This window comes from Coregonus clupeaformis, chromosome 24 (genome assembly GCF_020615455.1).
Source record: "Coregonus clupeaformis isolate EN_2021a chromosome 24, ASM2061545v1, whole genome shotgun sequence".
NCBI classification, from domain to species: Eukaryota; Metazoa; Chordata; class Actinopteri; order Salmoniformes; family Salmonidae; genus Coregonus; species Coregonus clupeaformis.
The window spans coordinates 6,760,445-6,775,251 of record NC_059215.1 but is presented as its reverse complement, the minus strand read 5'-3'; the positions used below and the strand labels follow the sequence as shown (position 1 = coordinate 6,775,251).

At 49.1% G+C, this 14,807-nt stretch overlaps 1 protein-coding gene across 4 annotated transcripts; it reads left to right on the top strand.

The window, feature by feature from the left end:
* The first annotated feature begins 2,905 nt into the window (after window positions 1-2,905).
* lrrc23 (leucine rich repeat containing 23) lies at window positions 2,906-14,279 on the top strand. 4 transcript variants are annotated; one of them, XM_041836092.2, is made up of 10 exons: window positions 2,906-2,963; window positions 3,096-3,189; window positions 3,323-3,444; window positions 3,816-3,925; window positions 4,365-4,485; window positions 4,658-4,799; window positions 8,216-8,382; window positions 10,155-10,291; window positions 10,514-10,718; window positions 14,097-14,279. In XM_041836092.2, exons 3-10 carry the CDS (start codon window positions 3,349-3,351, stop codon window positions 14,136-14,138), a joined length of 1,020 nt encoding a protein of 339 aa, XP_041692026.1. In that variant the 5' UTR covers window positions 2,906-2,963; window positions 3,096-3,189; window positions 3,323-3,348; the 3' UTR covers window positions 14,139-14,279. The 4 variants fall into 4 exon arrangements, with proteins under 4 accessions (XP_041692026.1, XP_041692028.1, XP_041692024.1 ...); XM_041836094.1 differs by lacking the exon at window positions 14,097-14,279 and adding an exon at window positions 13,775-14,088 and having other exon boundaries at window positions 8,252-8,382; XM_041836090.1 differs by lacking the exon at window positions 14,097-14,279 and adding an exon at window positions 13,775-14,088.
* Window positions 14,280-14,807: the final 528 nt, after the last annotated feature.

Sequence of the window (14,807 nt, the reverse complement as noted above, 5' to 3'; positions counted from 1 at the left end):
TGTGTTTCATTAGAGCCCTGTGGAGTGGGTGTGTTTCATTAGAGCCCTGTGGAGTGGGTGTGTTTCATTAGAGCCCTGCGGAGTGGGTGTGTTTCATTAGAGCCCTGCGGAGTGGGTGTGTTTCATTAGAGCCCTGTGGAGTGGGTGTGTTTCATTAGAGCCCTGTGGAGTGGGTGTGTTTCATTAGAGCCCTGTGGAGTGGGTGTGTTTCATTAGAGCCCTGCGGAGTGGGTGCGTTTCATTAGAGCCCTGCGGAGTGGGTGTGTTTCATTAGAGCCCTTTGGAGTGGGTGTGTTTCATTAGAGCCCTGCGGAGTGGGTGTGTTTCATTAGAGCCCTGTGGAGTGGGTGTGTTTCATTAGAGCCCTGCGGAGTGGGTGTGTTTCATTAGAGCCCTGTGGAGTGGGTGTGTTTCATTAGAGCCCTGTGGAGTGGGTGTGTTTCATTAGAGCCCTGTGGAGTGGGTGTTTCATTAGAGCCCTGTGGAGTGGGTGTGTTTCATTAGAGCCCTGTGGAGTGGGTGTGTTTCATTAGAGCCCTGTGGAGTGGGTGTTTCATTAGAGCCCTGTGGAGTAGGTGTGTTTCTTTAGAGTGTGTGTGTGTGTCATTGTCCATGATCATGTGTGTTTTTACTTGCAGTCTTTTTATGAACATGCCCTGTATTGATTCCAGGCTGCAGCCAATTGTAGCACTGGCTTTCTTAATGATTATGTCAAGCTTGTTTAAGTCCTCCTTAGCTAAATTCCCTTTCCAGCACACAATGGCCACTACTCTCACCACGACACTGCTATAGAACACATGAAGCATTTTGTCACATACATTAAAAGATCTAAGCTTCCTTAAAAAGTTCATTTTGGATTGGGCTTTTTTGTAGACACTGTGAGAGTTCTCCTTCCAGTTCAGCTTGTTGTCCACTACTACACCCAAGTACTATACGAGTCACCAGTACCAATCTCTTCACAATTAATAGAAATTGGATTAAAAACATATTTATTTTTCCAAAAATCTACCACTCGCTCCTTGGTCTTCACTACATTCAGGTCCAAGTAACTCGGTTGTATCCCTGCGATGAGCATCGTCTCCTCTCATGACACAGCTTATTAAAGCAGAGTCATCAGAGAATTTCTGTAAGTGGCTCAGTTCATGGGCAACGATACGCCGGGCCAGCTAGTTAACATTAGCTAGTTAACATTAGCCTTCTACATCTAGCTACATATTGAACTTCCATCCTCTCAGGTCAGGGGCACGATGTAGGAGTTTATGGTTGGATCAGAATCGCCGTTATAGTCATTGGCCAGTATGGAGAATGAAAGTCCAAATCCCTATCTCCATCCATGGCTAATTTAGAAAAGGGCACATCTTTTGCTAGCTAGCCAACGGAGGACAACGACACAACGAAAGTCAAGATTATTTTTCTGTCAATGACGTTTGGCTTTTGATGTGATTGGTGTGAAGCCAAATCCAAACTGCCTTCCCTTGACACATTTTTTTTGGTGCGCCAGGACCATTCACAGTTGAACTCACTCAGTTTAGCTCAACGCTGATTGGCTATTATTTTTATACTTTTTTTTTATCAAGGGAGGCCAAATGCTCGCTGGCTTCCCTTGCATTCAACGCTATGGGTGGCAACAATGTCATACTTTTTTTGACCAGACAGCATCAGATAGATGGGCTACACATAGAGACACAGAGGGGCGCTGTTTCGCTCCCTCGGATGCTTTCTCAGGTGAGATACATTCAGTTGAAGGAAACGTATGAAACACAGAGAAGGCGAAAGATACATTTGATGTTTTTTTTTATTTTGTCATTGGTACATGTGTTTTGGGGAAGCCTGGCCTTCCCTTGGCATCCATGAATGCACGCCACTTCCAGCTGCTTGTTGTGATGTTACCCTCGTGCTGCTGGTGCTAGGCAACGGTTCTTCTCCAGCTTGTCGATCAGCATGCAGAGTGGGGGATAGGAGGGTATTGCATTTGCTGCTAGGCTCCTCAACCTCGGTGGTCGGGCTAGCAGGCTGCTCGGTGAGCTCGCCATCCCGTCTCAACATGGTGGTACACTGCTCTGGCTATAATTATTCAGTGAGCCACTACCAAAACTTAACGAAGCTAGCTGTAGCTGTCTGCAAAGGTGAACAACCCTTTTCCCTTTCTGTGAGAAACCCCCCCGGTCAATTTGATCCCACCCTGGGATCCAATGAGCTTCCTAAAAAAGGTAATGAAGGCGGTACCTTATGACATTGCATGGCTAGGTGCCCAATCAGAATGTATTTTTGGATTTTAACTACAACATATTACATGATTACATCCCCCCTCAGATCACAGAGCCTCTGTCCCGGCCTGCGCTGCTGACAGGCCCAGCGGCGCTACGCTGTCAAAACTGGGCATGGTAATGAATATGCCATTTGTTATGTTTATGGTGAAACAAAACTGTAATGTAATGGTGAATTGGACTGTGCATCGGAAAAGAAGAGCTGTGAATGTATTTCTACATCACTGGTGGTTGTCTCAACATTGTGTTTCCAAACATGCTTTTGCACAAGGTGTGGTTCAGAAAAGAGGAATTACATTGTGTAAAATATGGGCAATCTAGACCTACAGTGAGGAAAACACGCTATTCGTCTATTGCTGAATTGGTTAATTCAAAAGAACTAAATGACATTCTGTGAGTGAAAAACATGGCATGACACTGGTTTGGAAAGAGTTGTCCCACATTAAACCCCTTCAGTTAATGATGTTATTACACAAATGCAATGCATCTTATATGAACTTTTCCCCATGTATATTATAACCCACAATCCTGGTTATACAAAGACGATTTGACTTTCTTTCAAAAATTATTTTTCAAGGAAAGTTGCAAGAAATATTACTCCAGTTTACTCTGACGTTGGCGGCTCATGTTGTTTCCATGGAAACGACAACATACACAACATACGCTGTGGCTAACTTGCTTGTCAGACTGACTCAGGTAATTGCTTCTTTAAAATATTGTAAACAGTACAAAGTTGGATTCATCAACTAGCCAGATAACTAGATAGCTAATAAACGTCTAAATTGGGGTATCATGGCCTGTACTATTTTGTGTTTTGTCTCTTTTGAGAGTCAACTTGGCAGGCTAACGACGTTAGCTACACTGACTAGCCCCAATTCCGTTCTGGCAAGTCAAGAAGACGAGTGTAAAACTAGCTGTAAAGGTAAAGCACTTCTTAAATTAAATAAAGGATGGCCCCAATTGAATTTCATGAACTTAAGCTAGCTAAAGTACATTTATTTCAAAATAATGTAAGGTGGCCAGTTCCTGATCCAGTGACGTTGACTTGTCCCCAGACAGTAACTGTTAAACAGAGTGCAGGATGTCAGAGATAGAGGACGATGCGTCGCTGTCGGACGGAGAGGAGGCGGCGAACGAGGATGTACAGGAGGAAAATATGTCCGAAAAAGAGGACCAGGTTGACACGTTGACATTGTTTCGTTTTGGTTGTTGATTATCGATCACATGGGTAACCTAACCTACATTTCAAAGTGTAAACTGATAACTCAGTAAAAAGTGTACTTCTTGAGTGTTCCCTGATACCCATCAGCCTCTCTGCTGAGTCTGGTTCCTATCAAGGTTTCTTCCTTACGGGGAGTTTTATCCTGGTCACTGTGCTTCTGCTTGCTCTTTGTGTTCCAGGCCGGGTTGTCACTAACTGTTGATGTAAAAAGGGCTTCATAAATAAAATGTGATTGATTCTGATCAATTTATTCTGATTAATATATTCATTTATTCATTCTTTCATTGCTGGTTAGCTGAGTGTTGCGTTGATGTGTCCCTCCCCAGATCGAGCCATGCCCTCTGACCCAGGAAATTATGATCCCGGGTCTGTCTCTGCTGTGTCGCACCGGGAACGGCCTGGCACATGCCTTCGTTAAGCTCGAACTGAAAGACAGGTGAGGTGAACCTCACAGGACACAAAACACCTGGTGTGCATCTCAAATGGCACCCTATTCCATTTATAGTGCACTTGGCCTACTTTTGAACAGGGCCTGTAGGGATGCCATTTGAGATGCAACCGTGCCCAGTCCCAAATCAAATGCTAGCCCTTGGGTTGGCCCCTAGCCTCTCATCCCTAGCCCCTAACCCAAGACACTTGTTACATCTAAAATAATTGGATGGGTATAAGCAGCGCATCTTACCCTCTCTCTCTCCCTGTGCCTCCCTACCCCCTCTCTGTCCCTGTGCCTCCCTATCCCCTCTCTCTCCCCCTCTCTCTCTCTCCCCCTCCCTCTCTCTCTCCTCCTCTCTCTTTCCCCCCTCCCTCTCTCTCCCCCCCTCTCTCTTTCCATCCCTCTCTACTCTCGTCTCCCTCCCTCCTCCCTCTCTCCCCAGGCGTCTGACTGACATAGCCCTGGTCAGCTCGTTTGTCCACCTGCGTTTCCTGGACGTGTCATCCAACCACCTCTCTGACCTTTCACCCCTGGCCACCCTCACACAGCTGCTGTGGCTGAAGGCAAGGACCCAAATCACACCCTATTCCTCATATAGTGCAACATTTTTTACCAGAATCTTGGTATATAGGATTGTCTTTGTCTTGTATAAGACGGTGTAGCATTTTTCAATAAGAGAAAATATCAAAAATATCCTTTCTTCTCTTCCTCCCCCTATCCCCTCCCCCTCTCCAGGGTGATGGTAACATGGTGGCTGGGTTCAGAGGTCAGCCCCTGGGTCAGCTGACCTACCTGCAGTGGCTGAGTCTGGCCCTGAACCGCCTCAGAGACCTGGAGGGCCTAGAAGGCCCCGCCCTGGAGAGCCTCAACCTCATTGGTCAGTCTGGGAGGGGGTGTGGGAGAGCCTCAACCTCATTGGTCAGTCTGGGAGGGGGTGTGGGAGAGCCGAAACCTCATTGGTCAGTCTGGGAGGGGGTGTGGGAGAGCCTCAACCTCATTGGTCAGTCTGGGAGGGGGTGTGGGAGAGCCTCAACCTCATTGGTCAGTCTGGGAGGGGGTGTGGGAGAGCCTCAACCTCATTGGTCAGTCTGGGAGGGGGTGTGGGAGAGCCGAAACTTCATTGGTCAGTCTGGGAGGGGGTGTGGTAGAGCCTCAACCTCATTGGTTAGTCTGGGAGGGGGTGTTGGAGAACCTCAACCTCATTGGTCAGTCTGGGAGGGGGTATGGGAGAGCCTCAACCTCATTGGTCAGTCTGGGAGGGGGTGTGGGAGAGCCGAAACCTCATTGGTTAGTCTGGGAGGGGGTGTGGGAGAGCCGAAACCTCATTGGTCAGTCTGGGAGGGGGTGTGGGAGAGCCTCAACCTCATTGGTCAGTATGGGAGGGGGTGTTGGAGAGCCTCAATCTCATTGGTCAGTCTGGGAGGGGGTGTGGGAGAGCCAAAACCCCATTGGTCAGTCTGGGAGGGGGTGTGGGAGAGCCTCGACCTCATTGGTCAGTCTGGGAGGGGGTGTGGGAGAGCCGAAACCTCATTGGTCAGTCTGGGAGGGGGTGTGGGAGAGCCTCAACCTCATTGGTCAGTGTGGGAGAGCCTCAACCTCATTGGTCAGTCTGGGAGGGGGTGTAGGAGAGCCTCAACTTCATTGGTCAGTGCAGAAGTAAAATAAAATAACAGTAGGGAGGCTATATACAGGGGGGTACCGGTGCAGAGTCAATGTGCGGGGGCACCGGCTAGTTGAGGTAGTTGAAGTAATATGTACATGTGGGTAGAGTTAAAGTGACTATGCATAAATAATTAACAGAGTAGCAGCAGCGTAAAAAGACGGGGTGGGGGGGCAGTGCAAATAGTCCGGGTAGCCATGATTAGCTGTTCAGGAGTCTTATGGCTTGGGGGTAGAAGCTGTTGAGAAGTCTTTTGGACCTAGACTTGGCACTCCGGTACAGCTTGCCGTGCGGTAGCAGAGAGAACAGTCTATGACTAGGGTGGCTGGAGTCTTTGACATTTTTGAGGGCCTTCCTCTGACACCGCCTGGTATAGAGGTCCTGGATGGCAGGAAGCTTGGCCCCAGTGATGTACTGGGCCGTACGCACTACCCTCTGTAGTGCCTTGCGGTCGGAGGCCGTGAGGCACTACAGGCGGTGATGCAACCAGTCAGGATGCTCTCGATGGTGCAGCTGTAGAATTTTTTGAGGATCTGAGGACCCATGCCAAATCTTTTCAGTCTCCTGAGGGGGAATAGGCTTTGTCATGCCCTCTTCACGACTGTCTTGGTGTGTTTGGACCATGATAGTTTGTTGGTGATGTGGACACCAAGGAACTTGAAGCTCTCAACCTGTTCCACTACAGCCCCGTCAATGAAAATGGGGGCGTGCTCAGTCCTCTTTTTTTTCCTGTAGTCTACAATCATCTCCTTTGTCTTGGTCACGTTGAAGGAGAGGTTGTTATCCTGGCACCACACGGCCAGGTCTCTGACCTCCTCCCTATAGGCTGTCTCATCGTTGTCGGTGATCAGGCCTACCACTGTTGTGTCGTCTGCAAACTTAATGATGGTGTTGGAGTCGTGCTTGGCCACGCAGTCATGGGTGAACAGGGAGTACAGGAGGGGACTGAGCACGCACCCCTGAGGGGCCCCCGTGTTGAGGATCAGCGTGGCAGATGTGTTGTTACCTACCCTCTGAAGGTCGAGGCCCCTGGGCACATAATCTGGCCATGGTAACTAGGCTACAATATTTAGATAGGTTAGCCTAACTTACCTACCTAGCTAACATGGGATAGTTGATCAACTGGACATGTCTGACAGGTTATAAATAGCTCTTAAGGTCTGCCAGTGAATTATATTAGAAAAGGAAAACTACCACATTTTGAAATTGCACCTTGTGCATTCTACTACTACAACTCTAAACAGCAGCAAGTTGACTGAGTTCCTAAAAAAAGCAGCAGTCCGTATTGAGCCCGTTCTGGGTCTGGATCGGCCCACGGTCCGTATTAAGCCCGTTCTGGGTCTGGACCGGCCCACGGTCCGTATTAAGCCCGTTCTGGGTCTGGACCGGCCCACGGTCCGTATTGAGCCCGTTCTGGGTCTGGATCGGCCCACGGTCCGTATTGAGCCCGTTCTGGGTCTGGATCGGCCCACGGTCCGTATTGAGCCCGTTCTGGGTCTGGATCGGCCCACGGTCCGTATTGAGCCCGTTCTGGGTCTGGACCGGCCCACTGTCCGTATTGAGCCCGTTCTGGGTCTGGACCGGCCCACAGTCCGTATCGAGCCCGTTCTGGGTCTGGACCGGCCCACAGTCCGTATCGAGCCCGTTCTGGGACCGGCCCACTGTCCGCCTGTTGAGTATGGCTGCTCTAGGTGTCTGTCGTTGCTAGGTAACGGTATACAGAGTGTGTCTGTGTGTCGTTGCTCGGTAACGGTATACAGAGTGTGTCTGTGTCGTTGCTAGGTAAGGGTATACAGAGTGTGTCTGTGTGTCGTTGCTAGGTAAGGGTATACAGAGTGTGTCTGTGTCGTTGCTAGGTAAGGGTATACAGAGTGTGTCTGTGTCGTTGCTAGGTAACGTATACAGAGTGTGTCTGTGTCGTTGCTAGGTAAGGGTATACAGAGTGTGTCTGTGTGTCATTGCTAGGTAACGTATACAGAGTGTGTCTGTGTGTCGTTGCTAGGTAAGGGTATACAGAGTGTGTCTGTGTCGTTGCTAGGTAACGTATACAGAGTGTGTCTGTGTGTCGTTGCTAGGTAAGGGTATACAGAGTGTGTCTGTGTGTCGTTGCTAGGTAACGTATACAGAGTGTGTCTGTGTGTCGTTGCTAGGTAAGGGTATACAGAGTGTGTCTGTGTGTCGTTGCTAGGTAAGGGTATACAGAGTGTGTCTGTGTGTCGTTGCTAGGTAACGTATACAGAGTGTGTCTGTGTGTCGTTGCTAGGTAAGGGTATACAGAGTGTGTCTGTGTGTCGTTGCTAGGTAAGGGTATACAGAGTGTGTCTGTGTGTCGTTGCTAGGTAAGGGTATACAGAGTGTGTCTGTGTGTCGTTGCTAGGTAAGGGTATACAGAGTGTGTCTGTGTGTCGTTGCTAGGTAAGGGTATACAGAGTGTGTCTGTGTCGTTGCTAGGTAAGGGTATACAGAGTGTGTCTGTGTGTCGTTGCTAGGTAAGGGTATACAGAGTGTGTCTGTGTCGTTGCTAGGTAACGTATACAGAGTGTGTCTGTGTGTCGTTGCTAGGTAAGGGTATACAGAGGGTGTCTGTGTGTCGTTGCTAGGTAACATATACAGTGTGTCTGTGTCGTTGCTAGGTAACGGTATCCAGAGGGTGTCTGTGTCGTTGCTAGGTAACGGTATCCAGAGGGTGTCGGGGCTACAGTACCACCTCCTGACTAACCTGGTGACTCTGGAACTGAGAGGAAACAAACTGGAGACCACCGACGGAATCTACCTGCCCAACCTCCGACGCCTCTACCTGGTAAACTTTAACCCCTAACCTCTCACCATAACCTCTACCTGCCCAACCTTCGACGTCTCTACCTGGTAACCTTTAACCCCTAACCTCTCACCATAACCTCTACCTGCCCAGCCTCCGACGTCTCTACCTGGTAACCTTTAACCCCTAACCTCTCACCATAACCTCTACCTGCCCAACCTTCGACGTCTCTACCTGGTAACCTTTAACCCCTAACCTCTCACCATAACCTCTACCTGCCCAGCCTCCGACGTCTCTACCTGGTAACCTTTAACCCCTAACCTCTCACCATAACCTCTACCTGCCCAACCTCCGACGCCTCTACCTGGTAACCTTTAACCCCTAACCTCTCACCATAACCTCTACCTGCCCAGCCTCCGACGTCTCTACCTGGTAACCTTTAACCCCCTAACCTCTCACCATAACCTCTACCTGCCCAGCCTCCGACGTCTCTACCTGGTAACCTTTAACCCCTAACCTCTCACCATAACCTCTACCTGCCCAGCCTCCGACGCCTCTACCTGGTAACCTTTAACCCCTAACCTCTCACCATAACCTCTACCTGCCCAACCTTCGACGTCTCTACCTGGTAACCTTTAACCCCTAACCTCTCACCATAACCTCTACCTGCCCAGCCTCCGACGTCTCTACCTGGTAACCTTTAACCCCTAACCTCTCACCATAACCTCTACCTGCCCAACCTCCGACGCCTCTACCTGGTAACCTTTAACCCCTAACCTCTCACCATAACCTCTACCTGCCCAGCCTCCGACGTCTCTACCTGGTAACCTTTAACCCCTAACCTCTCACCATAACCTCTACCTGCCCAGCCTCCGACGTCTCTACCTGGTAACCTTTAACCCCTAACCTCTCACCATAACCTCTACCTGCCCAGCCTCCGACGCCTCTACCTGGTAACCTTTAACCCCTAACCTCTCACCATAACCTCTACCTGCCCAACCTCCGACGTCTCTACCTGGTAACCTTTAACCCTTAACCTCTCACCATAACCTCTACCTGCCCAACCTCCGACGTCTCTACCTGGTAACCTTTAACCCCTAACCTCTCACCATAACCTCTACCTGCCCAGCCTCCGACGTCTCTACCTGGTAACCTTTAACCCCTAACCTCTCACCATAACCTCTACCTGCCCAACCTCCGATGGCTATACCTGGTTACTTTTAACCCCTAACCTGTGACACCTCTACCTGACCTTTTAACCCCTAACCTGTGACACCTCTACCTGACCTTTTAACCCCTAACCTGTGACACCTCTACCTGACCTTTTAACCCCTAACCTGTGACACCTCTACCTGACCTTTTAACCCCTAACCTGTGACACCTCTACCTGACCTTTTAACCCCTAACCTGTGACACCTCTACCTGACCTTTTAACCCCTAACCTGTGACACCTCTACCTGACCTTTAACCCCTAACCTGTGACACCTCTACCTGACCTTTTAACCCCTAACCTGTGACACCTCTACCTGACCTTTTAACCCCTAACCTGTGACACCTCTACCTGACCTTTTAACCCCTAACCTGTGACACCTCTACCTGACCTTTAACCCCTAACCTGTGACACCTCTACCTGACCTTTTAACCCCTAACCCTAACCCTAGGCTCTTACTGGTCACCTTTATCCTCTCACCCATTACCCCAACTTATTCCTTATTAAACTGGTTCTAACCTTTCACCTGTCACTTACCTCAGTTTAATTCTGACCTCTAACCCCCTGGCCCTGGCCCTTGACCTGTAACCTGACCCCTGTGCAGGCCCAGAATGCTATCAAGCGCCTGGAGGGTCTGGGTAAGCTGGAGCATCTGACCACCCTGCACCTCCGAGACAACCAACTGGAGACTCTAGATGGCATCAGCCCCAACATGAAGACCCTGCAGTACCTCAACATCAGGTAGGCATCAGCCCCAACATGAAGGTCATCACCAACACTACACCATTAATACAACATTAATACAGCCCTGCAGTACCTCAACTAAACATCTGACGTCAATCCCACTGACAGATTCATGTGTAAATCCCTCCTCTGGAATACCTCCCTTTACCTCAGCTACTGCATCCTAGTAGACCTCCGTCTCTCTCTCTGTCGTCTCTTCTCCCCTCCCTCCCCCTTCAGGGGTAACCTGGTGTCTGCCCAGCGTGCCTTGCGTAGCCTGGTGGGCGTATCCAAGACATTGCGAGCGCTGGTCCTGGCGGAGAACCCTCTGGTGGAGACGGGGGACTATCGTCTGTGTGTCCTGAGCCGCCTGCCGCTGCTGGAGCGCCTTGACAAGGAACCCATCTCTCCTGAGGAGAAGTCTGAGGCACAGGAGAAACTCAGAGTATGATATATATATATATATACACACACACAAACACATTTAGTCTGAGATACAGGAGAGACAGACATAGAGACAACACACATAATGTGGCTCAAGAAGAAGCACATTAAGGTCCTGGAGTGGCCTAGCCAGTCTCCAGACCTTAATCCCATAGAAAATCTGTGCCAAACGTCAGCCTCGAAACCTTAATGACTCGGAGAAGATCTGCAAAGAGGAGTGGGACAAAACCCCTCCTGAGATGTGTGCAAACCTGGTGGCCAACTACAAGAAACGCCTGACCTCTGTGATTGCCAACAAGGGTTTTGCCACCAAGTACTAAGTAATGTTTTGCAGAGGGGTCAAATACTTATTTCCCTCATTAAAATGCAAATCAATTTATAACATTTTTGACATGCGTTTTTCTGGATTTTTTTGTTGTTATTCTGTCTCTCACTGTTCAAATAAACCTACCATTAAAATGATAGACTGATCATGTCTTTGTAAGTGGGCAAACGTACAAAATCAGCAGGGGATCAAATACTTTTTTCCCTCACTGTATCCAAAGCGACTTATAGTCATGCGTGCATACATTTTATCTATGGGTGGTCCCGGGAATCAAACCCACTATTCTGGTGTTGCAAGCGCCATGCTCTACCAACTGAGCTACACTTAAGTCAGTGGAGGCTGTTGAGGGGCGGACGGGGTCATAATAATGTCTGGAACGGATCCAATGGAATGGTACCATTCCGCTCCAGCCATTACCACGAGTCCGTCCCCATTCCGCTCCAGCCATTACCACGAGTCCGTCCCCATTCCGCTCCAGCCATTACCACGAGTCCGTCCCCATTCCGCTCCAGCCATTACCACGAGTCCGTCCCCATTCCGCTCCAGCCATTACCACGAGTCCGTCCCCATTCCGCTCCAGCCATTACCACGAGTCCGTCCCCATTCCGCTCCAGCCATTACCACGAGTCCGTCCTCCCCAATTAAGGTGCCACCAACCCCCTGTGACTTAAGTACATATCACCTTTGTTGTGGTCTGACCAAACTCTATCCTCCTGATTCCTGCTTACAAGCAAAAACTAAAGCAAGAAGTACCAGTGACACGCTCAATACGGAAGCGGCTGTACTTTAGCTCAGTACAGCCGCACTGAGCTAAAGGGTAGAGCTGCCGCTTTCAAGGAGCGGGACTCTAACCCGGACGCTTATAAGAAATCCCGCTATGCCCTCCGACGAACCATCAAACATGCAAAGAGTCAATACAGGACTAAGATTGAATCGTACTTTATCGGCTCCGACGCTCGTCGGATGTGACAGGGCTTGCAAACTATTACGGACTACAAAGGTCAACATTCACAAGGCCGCAGGGCCATACGGATTACCAGGACGTGTACTCCGAGCATGCGCTGACCAACTGGCAAGTGTCTTCACTGACATTTTCAACCTGTCCCTGACCGAGTCTGTAATACCAACATGTTTCAAGCAGACCACCATAGTCCCTGTGCCCAAGAACACCAAGTTAGCCTGCCTAAATGACTACCGACCCGTAGCACTCACGTCTGTAGCCATGAAGTGCTTCGAAAGGCTGGTCATGGCTCATATCAACACCATTATCCCAGAAACCCTAGACCCACTCCAATTTGCATACCGCCCCAACAGATCCACAGATGATGCAATCTCTATTGCACTCCACACTGCCCTTTCCCACCTGGACAAGAGGAACACCTACGTGAGAATGCTGTTCATTGACTACAGCTCAGCGTTCAACACCATAGTGCCCTCAAAGCTCATCACTAAGCTAAGGACCCTGGGACTAAACACCTCCCTCTGCAACTGGATCCTGGACTTCCTGATGAGCCGCCCCCAGGTGGTAAGGGTAGGTAACAACACATCTGCCACGCTGATCCTCAACACGGGGCCCCTCAGGGGTGCGTGCTCAGTCCCCTCCTGTACTCTCTGTTCACCCACCACTGCATGGCCAGGCACGACTCCAACACCATCATTAAGTTTGCCGACGACACAACAGTGGTAGGCCTGATCACCGACAACGATGAGACAGCCTATAGGGAGGAGGTCAGAGACCTGGCCGTGTGGTGCCAGGACAACAACCTCTCCCTCAACGTGACCAAGACAAAGGAGATGATGGGCCGAGCATGCCCCCATTCTCATTGACGGGGCTGTAGTGGAACAGGTTGAGAGCTTCAAGTTCCTTGGTGTCCACATCACCAACAAACTATCATGGTCCAAACGGCTTCTTAACAGCTTCTACCCCGAAGCCATAAGATACCGGAACAGCTAATCAAATGGCTACCCGCACTATTTGCACTGCCCCCCCACTCCCATTTTTTACGCTGCTACTACTCTCTGTTTATTATCACTTTACCCCTACCTACATGTACATATTACCTCAATTTCCTTGACTAACCTGTACCCCCGCACATTGACTCTGTACCGGTACCCCCTGTATATAGCCTCGTTACTGTTATTTTATTGTTGCTCTTTAATTATTTGTTATTTTTCTATTTTCTTCTTCTTTTGTATTTTTATTTATTTTTTACTTCAGTTTATTTTAGTAAATACTTTCTTAACATTTTACATTTTAGTCATTTAGCAGACGCTCTTATCCAGAGCGACTTACAGTTAGTGAATACATTTTTTTATTAATTTTTTTATACTGGCCCCCGGTGGGAAACGAACCCACAACCCTGGCGTTGCAAACGCCATGCTCTACCAACTGAGCTACATCCCTGCCGGCCATTCCCTCCCCTACCCTGGACGACGCTGGGCCAATTGTGCGCCGCCCCATGGGTCTCCCGGTCGCGGCCGGCTGCGACAGAGCCTGGATTCGAACCAGGATCTCTAGTGGCACAGTTAGCACTGCGATGCAGTGCCTTAGACCACTGCGGCGCTTTATTTTTCTTAAAACTGCATTTTTGGTTAAGGGCTTGTAAGTAAGCATTTCACTGTAAGGCACATGTGACAAATAAAATTTGATTTGAAAATGTGATTTGAACTGTTGTTCTTCTGTCTCTAGTTTAATGATGAGGCGGATGTTGTTCCTCTGTCTGTTTCTATAGGAGTTTAATGATGAGGCGGATGTTGTTCCTCTGTCTGTTTCTATAGGAGTTTAATGATGAGGCGGATGTTGTTCCTCTGTCTGTTTCTATAGGAGTTTAATGATGAGGCGGATGTTGTTCCTCTGTCTGTTTCTATAGGAGTTTAATGATGAGGCGGATGTTGTTCCTCTGTCTGTTTCTATAGGAGTTTAATGATGAGGCGGATGTTGTTCCTCTGTCTGTTTCTATAGGAGTTTAATGATGAGGCGGATGTTGTTCCTCTGTCTGTTTCTATAGGAGTTTAATGATGAGGCGGATGTTGTTCCTCTGTCTGTTTCTATAGGAGTTTAATGATGAGGCGGATGTTGAGGCTGAAGAATACTAACTTACCATCGTGTGGTCGCCCTCACCCAGTCACTCCACCAGTCCACATCCAAGACCTACAGAGGTCCTAGTGTGTGTGTGTGTGTGTGAGTGTGTGAGTGTTGTGTGTGTGTGTGCGTGTGTGTGTGTGAGTGTGTGTGTGTGTGTGTGTGTGTGTGTGTGTGTGTTGGGTGTTGTGTGTGTGTGTGTGTGTAATGGGTGTTGTGTGTGTGTGTGTTGGGTGTTGTGTGTGTGTTGGGTGTTGTGTGTGTGTGTTGGGTGTTGTGTGTGTGTGTGTGTGTGTGTGTATTGGGTGTTGTGTGTGTGTGTGTGTTGGGTGTTGTGTGTGTGTGTGTGTGTGTGTTGGGTGTTGTGTGTGTGTGTGTGTGTGTGTGTGTGTGTGTGTGTGTGTGTGTGTGTGTGTGTGTGTGTGTGTTGGGTGTTGTGTGTGTGTGTGTGGGTGTGTGTGTGTGTGTGTGTGTGTGTGTGTGTGTGTGTGTGTGTGTGTGTGTGTGTGTGTGTGTAGCAGGTCGTATGAGAGGGGAGAGTGAGGACAGTGCTGCATGTCTCAGTGTAAACTCCATTCTTCTGTTCTATTCCATGACTCCAGCAGTTCTGTTCATGCTGTGGCGACAGACTAGCTAGTTAAACGTATACCTGCTGTATTAACCAAAGAGATAACTACAGACTA